General features: G+C 37.8%; 1 protein-coding gene across 4 annotated transcripts in view; it reads left to right on the top strand.

Moving 5' to 3' along the window:
- Positions 1-14,597, top strand: part of SBNO1 (strawberry notch homolog 1) — a 54,405-nt gene that overhangs the window by 16,430 nt on the left and 23,378 nt on the right. For 3 of the 4 annotated variants that reach the window (XM_045778462.2, XM_045778445.2, XM_045778431.2), the window contains 12 exons: positions 2,606-2,702; positions 4,262-4,422; positions 5,797-5,930; positions 6,122-6,212; positions 7,875-8,036; positions 8,871-9,006; positions 9,085-9,190; positions 9,326-9,479; positions 10,019-10,201; positions 10,794-10,891; positions 12,222-12,373; positions 14,131-14,328. In XM_045778462.2, the coding sequence (XP_045634418.1) occupies positions 2,606-2,702; positions 4,262-4,422; positions 5,797-5,930; positions 6,122-6,212; positions 7,875-8,036; positions 8,871-9,006; positions 9,085-9,190; positions 9,326-9,479; positions 10,019-10,201; positions 10,794-10,891; positions 12,222-12,373; positions 14,131-14,328 (1,672 nt within the window). The remainder of the gene's footprint in view (positions 1-2,605; positions 2,703-4,261; positions 4,423-5,796; positions 5,931-6,121; positions 6,213-7,874; positions 8,037-8,870; positions 9,007-9,084; positions 9,191-9,325; positions 9,480-10,018; positions 10,202-10,793; positions 10,892-12,221; positions 12,374-14,130; positions 14,329-14,597) is intronic. The other variant, XM_045778454.2, reaches the window with a different exon arrangement.

The following is a 14,597-nucleotide window of genomic DNA, read 5'->3' as shown; positions in this document are numbered from 1 at the left end:
TTTCTGCTTAGGTCATGATCCCAGGGTCATGAGATCCGGGCTCGGTGGGGAGTCGGCTTGAGATGCTTTTCCTCTGCTGCTCCCCCTCACCCTCCCACTTGCATGCATGTGTGTGCTCTTTCTCTCCAATGAATGAATAAATCTTAAAAAAAAAAGAAAGAAAAAGAAAAAGACTTTGGACTTGGTGCAGCACCAGTGGGGGCCCCTGGAAGTGGAGGATCCTGTTAGTGATTCAAGATGAGTCAGGTGGGGAAGAGAGGCAGGTTGGAAGTTGGTTAAGTACTCCGGAAGGGAAGTATTAAGAGACTAAACTTGGGGGATTGCAAAGAGGATTGGAAAAAGATGAGGGGAAAGAAAAAAAGGAAAATAGGAGATGACTGCATGTAACAATACCAAAGAATTGTTAGGACTTGGGGATGGAATATGGAATTGGAAAGACAGCACAGCAATCTGTGCCTGAGCTTTTGAACAGGGACCAGGAGAATAAATGCTGGCAGGACCCAGTTTACTTAATGGTTCTCTGCCAGCGGCTTATGTGGAAGTTGATTTTTAGAAAGTAAGATTGCATTTTTCTTTGAGAAATGTTCGTAATGCTCAGGTTCCCAGTCGAGCCCATGTTTGCCCATAATACGCCAAGAGTTCTATGTTGTCCTTGCAGTTAAGAAACATGTAACGGGGCATCTGGCTGGCTCAGTCAGTGGAGCATGTGACTCTTGATCTTGACGTCTTATTCGGGCCCCACGTTGGGAATAGACCTTACTTTAAAGAAAAAAAAAAGCAAAGAAAAGAAACATCTAGCAGAGATTAGAAACTGGGAGACTGTGCACCAAAGCCAGTTGACAGATGTGTTTTCTTTGGCCTCCACAATATTATGAAAAATTTTCAGTTTGTTGCTACCACATAAAGATCCTGATCTCCAGGTTCTCCTGAAAAATAGGAGTACATGACAACCCTGGGTCCACATTCCCCACCTAGTTAAACATGCCTCAAGTTGAGTAGTGAACACCTGTTTTGTGTGTTGGGCGGGCCTTCCCCAGGTACCACAATCTTTCCCCGCTCCCTCTCATGATTATCTCCTTGACCCTAAGCTTGGTGACCATCAGTTGTTATTTGACTGGCATAGAAATTTACTTGTCTGGTTCCTGGATTTTGTGACCAGACAGTATCACCAACTTATCTTCCAGTTACACTCTTGGTAAGTTTTTGTTTTTTTTTTTTTTTTTTGAATTCAGGTACGGGAAGGTGCACTAGAGAAGGAAGGAGGCTGGTCATTTCGTATGTGTTCGTACTTGATAGGTGGGGAAAGCGGTGAACGTGGAGATGGGGAGCACTCAGAATTCTAAGTGATTTGCTTAAGGCCACACAAATAACAGCAGAATGGGGATTTACATCTGTTTCTTTGGTCAACCCCGCTTTGTCTACTGTTTCTGAAATTGAGTTTCATTTTGGCAAACTTTGTAAGAGCATTCAGAGCTGTTTTAGATTTTTTTCCTGAGGATTCCATGGATTGGTGTTGATTGGATGTTTACCTATCATCTCCCTTCTCTTTCCCACTTTTATTGATCATCTATGTGACATCATACTCTAGGCTAAAGAAAAAGAAATCAAAAAGCTTGCCCTTACTTTTCAAGGCTTTGTTGTCCTTGGCATTGCTTATAGGTCCTGACTTGTTTCTCTTTCTTTTTTTTTTCTTCTTTTCTATATATGCTGGGCTTTACAGCTTTTTCTCTGTAGTTTTTATTGAACAAGCACATTAATAAAGAGCTTCGCTGATGGTTTTACTTGTAGTGAAAGGAGGCTAGTGCAGGGTCTTTCTATTCCCCTATTCCTCCCTACTTTATCCTTTAAGGTTCTGTGAAGAAACAAAGGAACATGTGACTGGTAACCATTCACTCAAGTTGCCCGGGACAGTCTCTCTTCGTTCCTGTTTTCCTGGTGTAGTTACTGATAGCTCCCTGTTGCATTTTTGGGTGTGCCAGGGTTTGGAGAGTAAGTGCTATGGCTATCTTACATATGATTATTATTTGGAGATACAGATGTGTCTGAAGTAGATTCTCTGTCCTTCAGAAGAACCTTTAAAACCCAGAGTTTTCTGGGGCTTTGGTTTCAGTGTCCGATGGGAAGAAGACAGCTTAATTGAAGGTGCACTGAAATGAGGGTGGGATGTGTAACTTCAACAGAGTTTCTACCACTGAGGTTGTAGGATGAGCTGCTGGGGCTCATCCACTTTTTCTCCCCAAATCTTTTGGTCTTTCTATTCCTAGAACTGAAATGAAGACTGAGGTTAGAAAGAGTTCCGGGCATCAGGGAGGGTGGTGGGCAATATTGAAGGGGAAAGTAGTTAGAGATAATGGTGGCTGGAAGGATGGTGGAGCCTTGTAGTGAGTGACCAGTGGTGTGTTAGGGATGAGAGTTAGGTCAGTCACAGATTATCTGTACTCATTGGAGAAGCACGGAAGATGCAAAGTGTGACCCAGATTTTAGGGAATATGGAAGTGGTATGTCATGTTTCCAAGATTGAAGACTGTTCAGTATTCCTACAGAAGAGTTTTTCTGTGTGTTGGTTAGGCCTCCAGTCTCTGGTTATGCTCCCTCTGTGTTACAGAAGGTCCCTGTTGTGAAAGAGGAAGATGAACCAGAGGAAGAAGATGAAGAAGAAATGGGTCATGCAGAAACCTATGCAGAGTATATGCCGATAAAATGTATGTTGTTGGGATCTGTCAGAATAATTAAAGACTTCTGGGTTCTTCTTAAACTTAAGTAACTTTCCCACGCATATTATCGTCTATTAAGATCTGTCAGTATTGGGTACCTCAGAATTTGACAAGAACTTTATAATAGATTTTAAACTGTACTATGTTTTAAAATATCTACATGCAAATTTTACTGTGGGTTATTTTCCCTACTCAGAACTGTTTTCGGTTGAAGTCTTTCAAGAGTAAAACTTGGGTTTTATTTTGTTTCAAGTTAATTTTGCTCATATCAGCAGTGATTATAAAATCATAGTAAATTGTGGAGATATAAATCTGTATCTTAGCTTTATATACTTTATACAAGCAAAGCATAAAAACATGGGAATCTTAAAAATAAAATGTGCTACTTATTTCAGTGGTGTACATTAACAGTTTTGCCCCTTTTTCCATAACAACCATGATTTATTTTTTTAGTGGCCACTATGTCAAATTGAAAATTAATAGTTTTAGCTTTGATGTAAAAATGTTCACTTTTTCGTTATGTGGGGGTGAAAGGATGAAAAAAACCTGTGGCTAGAATCCTTTATGTATTCTGAGTTTCTATAAAAAGCCACTAATATTACCACTTAAACTCAAAATTTCTGTTTACCAGCTGTGTATCGACCTCAACTGTAGGGGGTACCTGGCTGCTCAGTTGGTAGAGTATGCGACTCTTGATCTCAGCATCTCTTGATCTCAGGGTCAAGAGTTCACACCCCATGTTGGACATGGAACCTGCTTAAAAATAATATATACATATATAAATTTTTAAAAAATGAACCTTAAGTTGTGGTATCTGTGGTTAAGTGGTTTCCCTCACCCCAATAATAGTTTTCATAAAAGAATTGAAAGTTTATCTATGGCCCTTTAAACCAAGGTCAGCAAACTAAATTTGGACCATTGCCTGTTTATATTAAGTTTTATTGGAAAATAACCATGCACATGAGTTTATTTATTTATTGGCTGTGCCTGCTTTTACACTGCTACAGTGGCATTGTTCAGTAATAGACCAGATGCTCAACAAAGCTGTAAATATTAATTGTCTATTTATAGAAAAAGTTTGCTGGCCTTTATTTAAAACTATTCACATAATGCATTTTGAGGAATTAGTTGCTGTTTAATTTATTAGCGAAGATTTCCATTAAAATACCGTTCAAAATAAAATTATATTACAAACTTTTGTTTTACTAATTCAAGTGAATGATTCATTCAAATAGATTTCCAAATCTAGGATTATGTTTTGTTGCTACTGGAGAACCTGGTGATATGAGCTAAGTTGATATTTTTTAGATCTTCTTTAATGAGCAGGTCTCTAATACTTACTCCGTAAGTATTTGATAGATAGGTCCTTTTATCAAATTCAGATAGTAATTTACCACCTACCAGTGCCTTTTTAGAATCCTGGAGTGTATAGTTATTTACTTTTGTTTTCTCTGTGATAGCAAAATATATGGCAATATTATATAATAAAACTGGGAGCATTATTACCTAGAAAAATTAAAATGAAGTATTTTTAAATTTTCATTTAGTAAAAATTGGTCTACGTCATCCAGATGCTGTAGTGGAAACTAGTTCTTTATCCAGTGTTACTCCTCCTGATGTTTGGTACAAAACATCTATTTCTGAAGAAACCATTGATAATGGCTGGTTATCAGCATTACAGCTTGAGGCAATTACTTATGCAGCCCAGGTAAGCAATATTTCATAACTACCTACAATATATTTATTTTTTAATCCTAGTCCGTGTAATATAGTTGCTTTAACACAAAGGTAAATTTTTCTTGAATGAAAACTTGTGCTTGTGGTTTTTACAAAAGTTTCATGTGTTAGAAAATTATTTACTTTTTTATTTTAGAGAGCGTGTGCGTGAGCAGGGGGAGGAGCAGAGGGAGAGGGATAAGCAGACTGTGCTGAGCGTGAAGCCCAATGCAGGGCCTGATCCCATGACCCCGAGATCATGACCTGAGCCGAAATCAAGAGTTGGACACCCAACCGAGCCACTCAGGTGCCCCTCGTGTGTTAAAAAATTAAAGGGGTAGCATGGATGCAGGGGGTTCATTTCTACTGGAAATGAAAAATGTTACCTTTTTGGAATTCACTGGATATGTATTAAAAATGTGGGGTGCCTGGGTGGCTCAGTTGGTTAAGTGTCCAACTTTTGATTTCTACTCAGGTCATGATCTCAGGGTCATGAGATCGAGCCCTGCGTCGGGCTCCGTGCTGGGTGTGGAGCCTGCTTAAGATTCTCTCGCTCCTCTCCCCACACCCAGCTCTCATGCACGTGCTTCCTCTCTCTTTAAAAAAAAATTAAATTAAAAATACATATATCCTATCGTGCCTGGCTGTCTCAGTTGATAGAGCATGACTCTTGGTCTTGGGGTCGTGAGTTCTAGCCCCACATTGAACATAGAGCTTACTTAAAAAAAAAATACATATATCCTTTGACTTTACAATTCCATTATTGTGAGTCTATCCAATAGAACTATTCAGTTAAGAATATATTTATATTAAGGAGATGATGGATGGATGGATGGATGGATGGATGGATGGATGGATGGATGGATGACTATTTGTTGTAGCTCTTTTAACCCTGGTTGCTGAATGCTAGAAAGGATCTAAAATCCCATACACTGGTGGCTCTTTGAATGAACTGTGGTGTTACTATATGGGTGTTTTACTGGCTTTCAAAAACCATGAATTAGTTATGCCGGTTTTCTTGAGAGGATTTCTTTTGTACTCCATTTCTGAAAAATAAGTAACGGCCAAACAGCTACCCATCCTCCATATTTATGTGTGATTAAAAGTTTGTATTTGACTATGCAGACATTGAAAGAGATACAGAAGAATGCTCACCAATTTGTTAACCTCAGTAACTTGAGTTAAACCTGGCATGTGAGTGTAGCCAGAAAGAATACATAGTAAATATAAAGTATCCATACTGAGCCAGACCGTGTGCCATTTGTATACACATAGATCACATTAATATATTCCTACAACAGTGTTTCAAAGACTGATCACCACAGTATCTAAAGGAGTAGATTAATCATCAGCTTTCTCTTTTCAGCAACATGAAACATTCCTACCTAATGGAGATCGTGCTGGCTTCTTAATAGGTGATGGTGCTGGTGTAGGAAAAGGAAGGACAATAGCGGGAATTATCTATGAAAATTACTTGTTGAGTAGAAAAAGAGCGTTATGGTAAGTGCCAAAAACTGTAGAAGCTTTCTTTAGCGAATAGTTATCCTAACATGTGAGATGGGTTTTAATGAGTAGGTGTATTTTTTTTAAGTGTCAAGCTTTGTTTTTATTAATCCTGAATACTGCTAGATTGATGAAATTTGCATTTAATTTGTGTGGTTTTTTTTTTTTTCTTCTTTTTTATGTGGCAGGTTCAGTGTTTCAAATGATTTAAAGTATGATGCTGAAAGAGATTTGAGGGATATTGGAGCAAAAAACATTTTGGTTCATTCATTAAACAAGGTATGAAAGTTTTCTATTTGGTTAGTCATTCAGTAAATATTGACTCATTTATGAGATGGGAATAACAGTTTCTACTTTGTAGAATTGTTGTGAGGATTAAATGAATTATTTTACAGAAAGTGTTAGTGAGTGCTAGCCACTGTTGTTGGTTAATGTGCATCAAGTACTATGCCAGGTATGGTTATGTAGTGGCAAACAAAATGGGCTGTGTCTCTGTTACGGAGTTTATTCTCTGTCTTTGGTGTTCTTTTTGTCTTTGTTTCTGAGGTAACTTTCTGTGGCTGAAACTCCTAACTGTGAGTATAAGGGTGTAGTGTAGTAAAGCTGTGTGGACAGGTAGTACATAGACAATTGTTGAGGTTTGGAGACTGATTTGGATATTTGTATATATGCTGGATTTTTATATCTGTACCTGTATTCATGTTAAAACAGTTCTGTCCAGTGGAAGAAAATGTGTCTCAGTATCTAAAGCATAGTTTAATGTGCTAGGAATCTTCATGTTCATTTGGCAAATCTTTACTGACCTCCTGTGTACCAAGAGCTGGAGTTACAAGGGTAGATAGAATAGGCAGACTTAGTTCCTGCAGGTACCTCCCTGTTAGCCTTTTTTGTTTTTTGTTTTTTTAAAGATTTTATTTATTTATTTGACAGAGGGAGACAGCGAGAGGGAACACAAGCAAGGGGAGTGTGAGAGGGAGAAGCAGGCTTCCTGCCAAGCAAGGAGTCCGATGAGAGGCTCGATCCCAGGACCCTGGGATCATGACCTGAGGTGAAGGCAGACGCTTAACGGCTGAGCCACCCAGGCGCCCCCCCCCCCCCCGTTAGCCTTTTGAAAATAAGTAAATATAAATCTACTTTCCATGTGAGCCCTAGGTTGGTTCACTGTTGCCCTTCTCATCATTGGCCTTTTTGGGTGGGAATGACTGCATGAATTGGTAGGTAAAGTACTCTGTCTTGAATGATTCCTCACAGCTCAAAACTAAAAACATTTAAGTGGGATCTAGAAATATTTTCGATTTCTTAGTCCATGTAATTGAAGGAAAGCTATATTAGCTATTAATAATAATTTTTTATATATGCCTTAGAACTTAATTATAGTGACTTGGCATACAGTGAGTGCACAATAAATATTTTTGTAGAGTGAATATTGTGGCTTTTTTTCTTGGAGGGGGGTTTGGTTTGTATTTTTTTTGTGTGGATAGGTTTTTTGTGGGGCACATGCATGGCTCAGTCAGTTGAGCATCTGCCTTCGGCTCAGATCTTGATCCCAGGATTCTGGCATCAAGCCCCTCATCGAGCTCCCTCCTCAGGGGAGAGTCTGCTTCTCCCTCTTCTTCCCTTCCTCATGCGTGTGCGCGCCCTCTTTCTCTCTCTCTTTCTCAAATAAAATGAATAAAATCTGTAAAAAAAGTTTTTTTAAGACTTTGATGAAAACTAGATCGTTGTGTCATGAAGTTGTGTGTATATGTATAAACGTAGATGCATGCATGTGTGTGTTTATACATACGTAGAAGTTTCGTGTGTGGTCTTAGGGGCTCTTTTGACTTCCCTAAAACCCATGATGGACCCACCAATTTCCTGCTATAGAAGTTTGGGTGGGATAAATTTTTCAGAGATTAAAATGTATATGTTAAATTCTTCTTCTTTTTTTTTTTTTTTTAGTTTAAATATGGAAAAATTTCTTCCAAACATAATGGGAGCGTGAAAAAGGGTGTTATTTTTGCTACCTATTCTTCCCTTATTGGTGAAAGTCAGTCTGGCGGTAAATATAAAACTAGATTAAAACAACTTCTGCATTGGTGCGGTGATGACTTCGATGGAGTGGTATCCTTTACAACAAATGTTTTTATATTTTTTAATGACACAAAAGTGAATGTGAGAATAAACATTTAAAATTACATCCTGAGATTAACTGAAATTGGTGGGATGGGAGCTTTGATGACGTCCCAGCGTCCAAGGGGGGTTCTGTTTTGTAGCTGTCATACCAGAGGCCAATATTTAAGCTCCTGTTTTAGGAAAATGTTAAAAAGTGTGGGAAGTGATGAATACTGTATTCCGCTTTTGGGGATTCACACTGCATATTCACATAGTAGAGCACCTGAGAAGACTCGGGGAGAAAACTGAACTTCGTGGTTTCCAAACCTATTTGCTCATAGCAGACCTTTCACTGTCGTGCATGAGGAATGTTTTTCAAATGGTGATTAAGTTAGAGACCAGTTGTACTTAGAGAATTTGCCAAAATTATCTCTGTGGTAGACATTTCTTGCCACAGTGGATTTTTTCTTCCGGTCAATATAAATACCGAAATCAGTGGTTTCCTCTCAAACTTGAGAGGGAGGGGTGATGTCAAGGAGGCACATAGAGGGCTTCATTTATGTTTGTGATCTTAAAAAGAAAACAAACAGTCTGAGGCAAATACGGTAAAATGTTAAGGTTTGACAAAGCAGATAATGGGTATATTGGTGTTATTTTAAAAAGTTAATGCTTAGGGGCTTATTATCAGCGGCATCTCTCCCCTCCTGATTGTCTTGAATTTGGCCCACTCTGCCACCCCAGAAATTTGGGATGTTTCCCAAGGCCTTGAAATAAGTGTTAGCTTTTCCTTAAAGATAAGAGATACTTGCTACTGTGATATGTTCCTTAATTCATTCTGTACAGATAGTGTTTGATGAATGTCATAAAGCGAAAAACTTATGTCCTGTTGGTTCTTCAAAGCCAACCAAGACAGGCTTAGCAGTTCTAGAGCTTCAGAACAAATTGCCAAAGGCCAGAGTTGTTTATGCTAGTGCCACTGGTAAGTTGTTACTTTATTTGAAAGATGTGTGTAGGTAATTTTTTCAGCTATAAAATGTTTTGTTTTGGGATATTTCAGGTGCTTCTGAACCACGAAACATGGCCTATATGAACCGTCTTGGAATATGGGGTGAGGGAACTCCATTTAGAGAATTCAGTGATTTTATCCAAGCAGTAGAGCGGAGGTAAAGCAATTTACAGTATACGCTATTGGTTCTCAGTTACAATCTAAAAGAGGTGTTACTGCTAAAACCTTTTCCGCTTATATTAAAGCCCTACTATATTTAATGATAGTTACTGTGTGTTTTAATTTTATTCAGAGGTGTTGGTGCCATGGAAATAGTTGCTATGGATATGAAGCTTAGAGGAATGTACATTGCTCGACAGCTGAGCTTTACTGGAGTGACCTTCAAAATTGAGGAAGTTCTTCTTTCTCAGAGCTATGTGAAAATGTATAACAAAGCAGTCAAGCTGGTGAGAAGTTTTTTCTTAATTCCTAGTATTTTTAATGTCTCTCAGCCCACAAGAAGAGTATATTTTGCTATAAAACAACAGATAAGGCACTAGATCCTTATTTTCCTAATTTTGTAAGCTTTCTCTTTGTTACAGTAATTTATTTTAAAAAAGCCATTTGTAATGGGAGATGTGGCTGGCTGAGTCAGGAGGGCATGTGACTCTTGATCCTTGGGGTCGTGAGTTCAAGCCCCATGTTGGGTGTAAAAATCACTTACATAAATAAACTTTTTTTAAAAAAGCCATTTATTTAAGTTGCATAATTTTAAAAATTAACATGTAACTATTCCCTGAAATGACTCTAGTAACTAGTAAGAATTTAGAGGCAACTCTGTGTGAGCATCCTGAAAAACATTCGTTTAGAGATTCCCAAGTTATTGAAGATGGTTCATTAAATTAATGTTAAGTAGTCTTGCACCTACCATTATTTTGCTTGAATCATTTTTAGATAATTCAGACTCATAGATGAAATGTCTAAAATGTTGATCATGTATCTTCAGTGGGTCATCGCCAGAGAACGATTTCAGCAAGCTGCAGATCTGATTGACGCTGAGCAACGCATGAAGAAATCCATGTGGGGTCAGTTCTGGTCTGCGCACCAGAGATTTTTCAAATACTTGTGCATAGCTTCCAAAGTTAAAAGGGTTGTGCAGCTAGCTCGAGAAGAAATCAAGAATGGAAAAGTAAGTTGGAGAACACATTGGAAGATTCATGCTTTGGTTGTATTTCCTAGTCCTTTGGGTGTTCAGACCTCTGCTGGTAAAGCCTGTTCTTAGAGAGTTAAAGTATTAACGTCGTAAGACTTTAAAAATCTACGTTTTTAAAAAAATAATAAAAGCGGTGCCTGTTTATAAAGAATTTAGGTAGCTCAAAAAATATATAAAGAAATAAATCACTGTAACTTGGCCATCCATAGATACAACTACTGCTGACATGTGGGTATAGATTGCCACTAAGGTTTTTTCTTTTTAGCAATATATATAAATATAGATATCTATTATATGTATCTGTTAAAAGATATACGAAACATATATGTATATATCTAAAGCACAAAGAACTGAGGCAGGGATTTCAGTCGGTGTCCACTGCTGTGATCCTATTTTTTAGCTAAGTTTTTTACACGTAGCGTGCCTCAGATATATGTAGGATAAATAAATCACACATGTGCAGTAATGGGTCATTTTTGTTTGAAACTTTTTTTTAAGCTAAATATTTAAAATATGCCCCAAGAAACCACATGCATAGTTTTATTTATGATTTTGTTTTTCTCTCCAGTGTGTTGTAATTGGTCTGCAATCAACAGGAGAAGCTAGAACATTAGAAGCTTTGGAAGAGGGTGGAGGAGAATTAAATGATTTCGTTTCAACTGCCAAGTAATGCTTTTGGTTTTGAGTTTTTATTTAGATTAGTTTAGATGTTGGCATTTCCAGAGGCAAAAGTTTTGATTCATCTATATCATCATTGAAGTTTTTCTGGTCTTAGTTTTTGTATTCTCTGCATATTCATCACAATATATCCATTGGAAAACAGTAACCTAGAAGTACTCCATTGTTAAGCATTTTGGCACTACTGTGCCCAGTATTTGGACTAATGGAAAGGCGTGGTTTTTGTCTTGTAGATCTTGGAAGTCTGCGACAGCTTGGATTAGTTTCAGTTTTAGTTTCAGCTTTGTGTGTTTGAAATTACCATTATCCAGAGGAGCAATACGTGTAGTTTGCCCTGGTTTAGTTATCTGTAGTATAAAAATTGCAGACAGTCACGAGAATTTTAAAAAGAAGATTTAGGCGTTGTTTTTTGGTTTATTTGCCTGCCCTACCAATTTTAACTCTAATCGTAAAATTAACAAAATAACCATTGCCCCACTATATACTATCTCTTGTGTTAGATGTATTCAAGTGGCTCCTTTTAAGATGGATATAATTCAAAACTGCTTCTAAAAGCAAAACATGCACCTGCTACTCTGTCTTTTTCTATACTTGTGTTCCTGTTACTGCATTGTTTAAGATGATAGGAACTAGTCATGTGCCTATCAATGGCTAGTCCAAAATTGAGATGTGCTGTGAATATAAAATGTAAGACTTAAAAAGAAGTAATGTTTTACATCTCACTGATTGCATGTTGAAGTGATACACTGATAAATGATGCTAGTCTATATCCTGAAATATCTTACTAAAAAAATGTTTCGGGCCGCCTGGGTGGCTCAGTCGGTTAAGTGTCTGCCTTCAGCTCACGTCATGATCCCAGGTTCTTAAGATCAAGCCCTACATCGGGCTCTCTTGTCAAATAAATAAGTAAAATAAAATAAAAAAAAATTGTTTTTCTAGTTTTCTTTCACTTTTTAATGTAACTACTTAAAATTGTAAAAATTGCTATTTGGCTGAGTTTGAATTATATTTCAGTTCAACAGCCTTGGCCTAGAATATTTATTTCAACTGGATTGTCAATATTTTATAGTATTAAAGTATATTTTTAAGAAACGTGTCTCAAAAAATATATATTTTTAAATTTTATTTATTTGAGAGAGAGAGAGCGCGTGATCCCACAGCCCATGAGATCATGACCTGAGCCAAAACCAAGAGTTGGATGCTCAACCGGCTGCACTACCTGGGCGCCCCTTCAGAATATATTTAGTAAGACGTTATATATAATAAATTATTTTGCAGACTGGACCACTAATTGTCACTTTTTCTCTCGTATAAACAGAGGAGTGTTGCAGTCCCTTATTGAAAAACACTTCCCTGCTCCAGACCGGAAAAAACTTTATAGTTTGCTAGGAATTGATTTGACAGCTCCAAGTAACAATAGTTCACCAAGAGATAGTCCTTGTAAAGAAAATAAAGTAAAGAAGCGGAAAGGTGGGTTCTTTTCTTTAAATGGTATTGAAAAACTAGTATAAATTTGAGCATTTTGAAGCAGGTATATTTTGGGATTGAGCTGCCTTCCTTTTAAATTGGCATGTGGTTGCATATTTTCGCTGTCATTTATGTAGTTTTGAATGCACAAGTGACAGTTTGGTGCTAGGCATTATGTTATGCACTGGCCTCCTATTATTTCATTTAACCCATAAGGGATCCATATGAAAATAGGGTCTTATTTTTTGTTTTCTAGACAGAGGACACAAAGGCACAGAAAGATTAAAAAGTTAAGAAATCTCCCCAGTTTACACAACTAGTGGCGATATATGAAAAGCAAAATCTGGGCCTTGCTCAAGTTGTCAAAGCTGCATATGCATATATACATATGGTGTTTTTATAGTCTTTAAAGAGGCATTCGTTATTATTTAATTGTTAGGAATACACTCAGTGCTTATTAGACGTTTTATACTATGCCAACTTTGATTTGTGTTTAGATGCTTAGTAAACTGGCTTTCAGAAATTAACTTCTCAGGCTGTCTTTAAGATGGTGATAACTTCTGTGGGAACGATGGTCTGTGATGCTGGGTGTGTTCTAAACACAGTGGCTGACACTTTAACCTTATTTCATCTGTTCTAAGGAGGACAGTTTTTTACATTTTTAATATGCTTTAGAGTGGATTGGTTATTATAATTGACAGTATTTTTTTTTATCATAGCGGCACAAAAAGTAACGCTGTGTTTTAGAATCAGCGACATCTTAAAATGGTCACGTGGTCATGTTTCTCTTTCCTGAGTTCTTTTTACCATCTATCTCATTAATAGGTAAACTTACAATGGTTTATTCCAGATGTCTTAGTCCCTTTCTTTCTTTCTTTCTTTCTTTCTTTCTTTCTTTCTTTCTTTCTTTCTTTTTTTCTTTTGGTTTAGAGAGGGGGAGAGAGCGTCTATGCATGAGTGGTGGGGAGGGGCAGAGGGAGAGAGAGAATCTTAAGCTGGCTCCATACCCAGCATGGAGCCCAACTCAGGGCTCGATATCACCACCCTGAGATCAAGACCTGAGCCAAAACCAAGAGGCAGGCACTTAACCGACTGAGCCACCCGGGTGCCGCCCCAGATGTCTTTCCTGAATATTTAACAAAATAATTCAGATCAGCACCTTGTTTAACTTATTACAAATGAAGCTTTAATTTTTAAGTATTCTGTAAACCTGTAATTATTAGGCCTCTGCTCTCAACCTGATTCACAGTTGAACTATAAAAATGCTGGAGATTCTGTGTTATCTCTGTTGTCCTGAATTTATTCTGAAACATGCACTTAGGGGCGCCTGGGTGGCTCAGTCGTTAAGTGTCTGCCTTCAGCTCAGGGCGTGATCCTGGCATTCTGGGATTGAGCCCCGCATCAGGCTCTTCTGCTGGAGCCTGCTTCTTCCTCTCCCACTCCCCCTGCTTGTGTTCCCTCTCTCACTGGCTCTCTCTCTGTCAAATAAATAAATAAAATCTTTAAAAAAAAAAAAAGAAAGAAACTTGCACTTAAAAGACAATCTTGAATTTGTATTTACATGTTTAATTTCTTCTTAATAATTGAACATAACCTGATTTTTTATGGGAATCTAAAAGGTTAACACTTGTGAAATTTATATACTTAAAATGTTTTTCCTGTATATTTCTCATTTAAAGAACTCCTGAACTAAATGAGGTTTTCTAGATCTTCAGAAAGGTGTGTTTGGACTGACTGTCTTGTTTTGGGTTTGAGGGTAGGTGAAGAAATAACTCGAGAAGCCAAAAAAGCACGAAAAGTAGGTGGCCTTACTGGTAGCAGTTCCGATGATAGTGGAAGTGAATCGGACATGTCTGATCATGAAGAAAGTGACTATGAGAGCTCTAAAAACATGAGTTCTGGAGATGATGATGATTTCAACCCATTCAGAGATGAGTCTAGTGAGGATGATGAAGATGGTAAGTGCGTCAGTATATTAAATGTTAATGAAAGGTTATTTCTGTGTGTTTGAAATGGGATATTGTATTAAAACCTGTTTTTTCTGGGCGCCTGGGTGGCTCAGTCGGTGAAACGTCTGCCTTTGGCTCAGGTCATGATCTCAGTGTCCTGGGATCAAGCCCCACATCGGGCTCCCTGTTCCATGGGGGGCCTGCTTCTTCCTCTCCCACTCTCCCTGCTGGTGTTCCCTCTCTCGCTGTGTCTCTCTCTGTCCAATAAATAAAATGTT

The sequence above is a fragment of the Ursus americanus genome, chromosome 30 (assembly GCF_024610735.1).
Source record: "Ursus americanus isolate L20-20 chromosome 30, mUrsAme1.1.p, whole genome shotgun sequence".
Classification (NCBI taxonomy): Eukaryota; Metazoa; Chordata; class Mammalia; order Carnivora; family Ursidae; genus Ursus; species Ursus americanus.
This window is presented reverse-complemented; position numbering and strand designations above follow the sequence as displayed.